The 6,000-nt window shown below is 35.3% G+C and overlaps 1 protein-coding gene across 1 annotated transcript; it reads left to right on the plus strand.

The window, feature by feature from the left end:
* Positions 1-78: 78 nt before the first annotated feature.
* On the plus strand, positions 79-3,655 carry LOC114397299 (2-hydroxyacyl-CoA lyase-like). Its single transcript, XM_028359374.1, has 3 exons — positions 79-91; positions 2,762-2,973; positions 3,353-3,655. The coding sequence occupies exons 1-3, from the start codon at positions 79-81 to the stop codon at positions 3,653-3,655; spliced, it is 528 nt and encodes a 175-aa protein (XP_028215175.1).
* The last annotated feature ends 2,345 nt before the right edge of the window (positions 3,656-6,000 follow it).

Raw genomic sequence — 6,000 nt, forward strand, 5'->3', positions numbered from 1 at the left:
CAAATGTTTCAACCTTTTTCCAGTCACTGTCAAATCTGATACAGAATGAAGAAACAAAAAAAAAAACAATATGAGATAATGCAAAAGGATGGTACTAAGGCAATAAAAGAGAAAAAAACAAATAACTTAGATATCCTAAAATATAAATTACATATCCTAAAGCTTCTTAGATATGGGAAAACATAGAATAAGCTTTACTTCTTGGATATGTTTTATGTTATTGTGAGATGTTCAAGCAGCTTAAATACAGCACATCCACAAAGGTGTTAATCTTGTGACCTGTTAAAGAGCCTGTACTTTGAGGATCAGTATAATTGTAGTTTATTTTGTTTGATACCAACTATAGCATGCTTGGGAATTGTTTAGTTGTGCTCATTCCATGCAACTTGTTTCCATTTGAAGTATATGATGAATTTTTGAGCATGCATAACATGCAGCTAGGCAACAAAGTTCTATGAATCCAGCTTCCTCTTGAAGATATAAACAGTGGACTAAATATGGATAACATGAAGCAAGTTAATTTTGAACAAAGAGACATACCTATTGAAGATTTTAATGGGAGGCAAGAACTTGCTGGATCTTCTGAAACTTCACAGGAAAACTAACAAAATACTGTCAGAAGAACTTGTTGGATCTTGTGACAAGTAACAAAATACTGTCACACCTGACCAAGTTTCAGAAAAGTAAACATCTTATCAACATATTTCAACCTAAAATTTTGTTTTAAAAATTCAAACAAGGAGAGTTGTACAAAAACCTTGAAAGTAAATTGTGTGTGTGTGTGTGTGTGTGTGTGTGTGTATGTGTGTGTCTGTGTGAACAAAACAATTTTATCTCTCAGAGGGCTAATTTATCTAAACAAAATCTTTTAGGGACCAAAAACAGTCACTTTCTAGGACCAAATTGTTGGATCAAGTGGCCTCAGAATAATTAAGAAGGTGGGGTTGAATTAATTATTCCTAAACCTTTACTAATTAAAAATTTACTCTTCTAAGGCTTTTACTAAGTTGTTAAGAGAATAAGGAGTAGAAGAGAAACTTAACAGAAAGTAAAAGCGGAAATTAAAATGCACAGCGGAAAGTAAAAGAGTAGGGAAGAAGGAGACAAACACACAAGAGTTTTTATACTGGTTCGGCAACAACCCGTGCCTACATCCAGTCCCCAAGCGACCTGCGGTCCTTGAGATTTCTTTCAACCTTGTAAAAATCCTTTTACAAGCAAAGATCCACAAGGGATGTACCCTCCCTTGTTCTCTTTGAACCTAGTGGATGTACCCTCCACTAGAACTGATCCACAAGAGATGTACCCTCTCTTGTTCTCAGTCAACAACCCAAGTAGATGTACCCTCTACTTGTACCACAAAGGATGTACCCTCCAATGTGTTAAGACAAAGATCTCAGGCGGTTAAATCTTTGATACTTTGTGAATGGGGATACAAAAGAATTCTCAGGCGGTTAGTCCTTTGAACACTTTTGTATATGGGAAAGGGAAGAATCAAAAGAATTCTTAGAGTGTGTCATTTTGAATTCTTTGACAAGGGAGAAGGGAGACACAAAAGAATTCAGGCAGTTAGTCCTTTGTTCTTTTGGAAAAGGGAGAAGAGAGACACAAAAAGAATTCAGGTGGTTAGTCCTTGGCGAATTCTTTTTGGCAAAGGGAGAAGAGAATGAAAAGATGAATAGCACAAGTTTTCAAGGCTTAGAAAACCAGAAAAATTTGGAAAGCCTTTGGCACAAAGAAGAAGAAGAAGTTCAAAGAGATTCAGGGCTTGTAAAAGATTGATTGAATAAGTGTATTAAAAAGCAAATCAAAGCCTTGCTTTTATAGACTCTTCATGTCTGGCCAAGAGGACCATTTAGAAGAGTTATAACTTTTAGAAAAACTTAAAACCGATTTGAAAAAGTCAAAAACCTTTTGAAGAGTTACATCTTTTGATTTATTCAGAAACAATCACTGGTAATCGATTACCAAATCAGTGTAATCGATTACACAAGGCTTTTATGTGAAAGGATGTGACTCTTCATATTTGAATTTGAATTTCAACGTTCAAAGGCACTGGTAATCGATTACCAAAACATTGTAATCAATTATAGCTTTTTGAAATTAATTGGAACGTTGTAAATTCAGTTTGAAAACTTTTTCAAATCCATTTTGCTACTGGTAATCAATTACAACAATCTGGTAATCGATTACCAGAGAGTAAAAAATCTTTGGTAAACATGTTTCGAGAAAAACCATGTGCTACCCAATTTTTGAGGAAACCTTTTCATACTTATCTTGATTAAGCCTTCTCTTGATTCTTGAATCTTGAGTCTTGAATCTTGATCTCTTGAATCTTGATTCTTGATTCTTGAATTCAACTTTCCTCTTGAATCTTGAAGTGTTCTTCAACTTTTCCTCTTGAGTCTTGAATTGTTCTTGATTCCATCTTGAACATTTTGAACTCATTCTTTGATTGACCTTTGAGCTTTTCATCATCACCTTTTTCATCATCTTTTGTTATCATCATTGTTATCATCAAAACATCTTTGAATTATTCTTGATTCACCATGAAGCTTTGCTTCTACACAAATTGCATGTTAGCTTGTATATGTATCCATCTTGGGTCTGTTGTCATACACATGAAACTTTTTAATACATATCCCAAACTTGGATGCACTTCGAATTTCCATAAAACCTAAGTAAAAGAAATGTTTTGAGTTTCCCAATAAAGCCTTTAGTTTATGAAGAAGTGGCATTCATTTATCTTTTGATGATACAGCCAAGCTAGCTTTGGACTGGCCAACAAGGAAAAGAATAGCTTTAGGAGCTGCAAGAGGCTTGCTATATTTGCACAAACAGTATGATCCAAAGATTATTCATAGGGATGTGAGGGCAGCAAATATCTTGCTTGATGATTATTGTGAGGCTGTGGTGGGAGATTTTGGGTTGGCAAAGCTATTAGACCACAAGGATTCACATGTGACAACATCAGTGAGAGGCACTGTGGGGCACATAGCCGCTGAGTTTTGCTGTTTTCGGTCTTATCTTTTCCCAAAGACTTGAAATTTTTTTTATATCTCTTGTTCTAGCTTGAACTGGGAAAATATGTTTCTTTGAGTTTGAAATGGCAGTGCTTGTGGATTTTAGTTGATCTAAATGGATTTCTTGTTTAAATAACTTTGAGAAATTCAATTTTGTTAGAACCATTTTTTTTAGTTTATAAAATACTTTTATTACTATATGTGTATGTAAATTCTCTCTCCATTAATATGACCATATGGTTCCATATGTTTTTGCTTTCATTTGTTGCTACTGCTGCAATTAATTTTTTGGTTTCAAGCATGTTTGTGACACTTCATCTTTTATCCAGACATTAGTTCGGTACCAGCTGCCTATGGTCGTCATTGTTTTCAACAATGGTGGTGTCCGTAGACACCCAGAGGAGATAGATGGACTTCATAAAGATGATCCTGGCCCCACAGATTTTGTCCCAAATGCAGGGTATCATGCTTTGATACAAGCTTTTGGTGGAAAGGGCTATCTTGTTGGGACGCGTGATGAACTCAAGTTCGCCTTTTCAGAATCCTTCTCTGCTAGGAAACCAGCTGTAGTAAATATTGTGATCGATCCCTATGCTGGTTCAGAGAGTGGGAGGATGCAACATAAGAATTGATTTCCCTTAGTTGCCTAATGCTCTATAGCATCCCTTCACATCATTTTCTTTTTGGTTTCAAATAACACAAAGTGTACTCCTATGGCTTCTTTTTTTTTTCTTTGCTTGAATTATCCGGTGCAGCATAGCTATCATCAAATATATATTTTTTAACTTCAATATAGTAAATTCTCTTTACCCTAAGGGTTTCAATATCCTTCTTATGTGGTTCAATAGTAATTTGACATTTGTACCTTAGCCACCTCATTATTTGGCATGGCTTTATGTGGTTTTGCTTAAGTTGTTTCTTTAAAGGTTAAGACATTATTAAACAGCCCATGGGTTAATTTCATACTATTCAACAAATTGAGTCTATAAAATCTTGGAAGAAAGTTGGATTCCAATTGAAACTACAGATTGAAACTACATATTGAACTCTAAAGCTTTGATCGAAACCACACTTTGAGCCCTAAATTACTGATTGAAAACTAAACCCTAAACCACATTCCACTTTTGTTAGCTAGTGGTCGTAAGATGAACCATTACTTATGTATCTTCCCGGACAAATACAGGGACACAGATTAAGGTGCAGATATCATCATAGAGCAAATCATGCCAAAGTGATGTGACGCTGATAACTTGAATTTTTTTTGTCCAAACTTGGCAGGCAAGGAATAGCAAGCATATATTCTCTCAAATGCTTGTGATGGCCAACAGAATCCACAGTATCTGCCAGCAGGCGAAGGGGGTCTAGAAATGTTTGTGGTATCTTTTATAAACTGCCCTGTCTTATACAAACTACCAGCAATATACAAATTGCATTAGATGTAGACCCAGTTTCTTACTAAATAATAGGGTACATGACGGACATTGTGTTTGCACTCTAGTCCTATCACATGAGTTTTTCATTCTTGCCCATCTTAAAACAACATTAATTGTTCCCTCCTTTTTTCTTTTAAGGTGTGATTTCTATATACAATGGGTACCATTATTGGATTATCTAATTTTGTTTGTCTACCATGAAAATCTTGTTCATGAATTCAAATGATGTCAATCACTTTTCAATCTTGAGTTTTAGTGAGTTATAAAATAGAAAATGAGTAAAGTAAATTAGACATCAACATACAATTCCCTGCTTGAATCGAAGTCCTCTGTCAGTTTGTCATCTTCCTTAAATCGAGTTTTAATGATTTATAGAAGCAGAAAATGAATGAAGTACCTCATATGAATCTACGATTCACTCTCAACTCTCAAGTCAAAGTTCTTTGGCAGCTTGTCATCATCTATTTGAGTAATAATATTATTTGGAGACTGTGAGTAACATTTAACCATGCATTCTTTTTATAAGAGCAAATTAAAGCAACAATCCTTATGCTTTCATGTAATTAAACAAACATTCCATTTTTTTATTCATTATTTTTTCTCTTTGTTATGACAAGTGTTAGTGTAAGATTTTCACTAACCCATCAATCTTAGTATTCATTATTTTTTATTCATTTCCTCTTAGATCAATTTCTTCAGGACCCTAATTAGTAAAACCAACTCTATTCAGTGACTGATAAAACAACAACAACCAAGCCTACAAACTAGTTAGTCAGCATGATGAGAAAGAGTCAAGCTTTTTCTCTGCATTTCTTTAGTATTCATCAATTGACTACAACTCTAATATACATAATTGACCAAAAGACTCGAGCAATTGACCAGAGGAACAAAAGCAGCAAAGTAGGTAGCCTTACAGGAGTTATTGTTATCCTAGCAATTACATCAAAACATTCAAACATTGCAGCAACACCAGCAATCAATGTATTGCAGTTCACACACGTAAACTAGTATCAAAGATTAAAAAATTGAAGAAATGGGATACCTGAAAATTGCCCAACAAACTAGAAAAAGCAACGCAGATAATATATGTACCAACTTTCTGCTCAGACCTTGCCCAATCAATTTTCACTAACCCAATCAGTCACATCATACAGTGAGATCAAGCAACGCAGACAAACTTCAACATCTTTCCTAACTAAACTACAAATGAAAAAGAGACCAAGCTTACCTCGAACCCAAACAGTGACAATGGCAGTGAGATCTAACAAAATGGCACGAAACTTGAAGCTTTCCTCGTACCTCAATCAGCAATACTGCAACTGAAGACGTATTATTATTATAATCATCAATAAAACATGAACACCCACTCAAACTTAGCATACACGAAGTTAACCTACGTACCTCGCGGAGAAAGCTTTAAGCACCCACGAGTGTTTCAGCACCCTAGTACCTAGCGGAGGAGTGTATGTAGGGTTTTCTTCGAGCCACAGTTCCAAGAGCAGTGTAGGGGGTTTTGTGGGTTCGAGCGACAGGTTTCCAGCAGT

This window comes from Glycine soja, chromosome 18, assembly GCF_004193775.1.
Source record: "Glycine soja cultivar W05 chromosome 18, ASM419377v2, whole genome shotgun sequence".
Taxonomy (NCBI): domain Eukaryota; kingdom Viridiplantae; phylum Streptophyta; class Magnoliopsida; order Fabales; family Fabaceae; genus Glycine; species Glycine soja.

Bases quoted from the DNA above. Each gene is read 5' to 3' on its own strand.
- LOC114397299 (XM_028359374.1), top strand. The intron at 2,974-3,352 runs GTGAGAGGCACT...TCTTTTATCCAG, and splicing joins ATTCACATGTGACAACATCA to ACATTAGTTCGGTACCAGCT.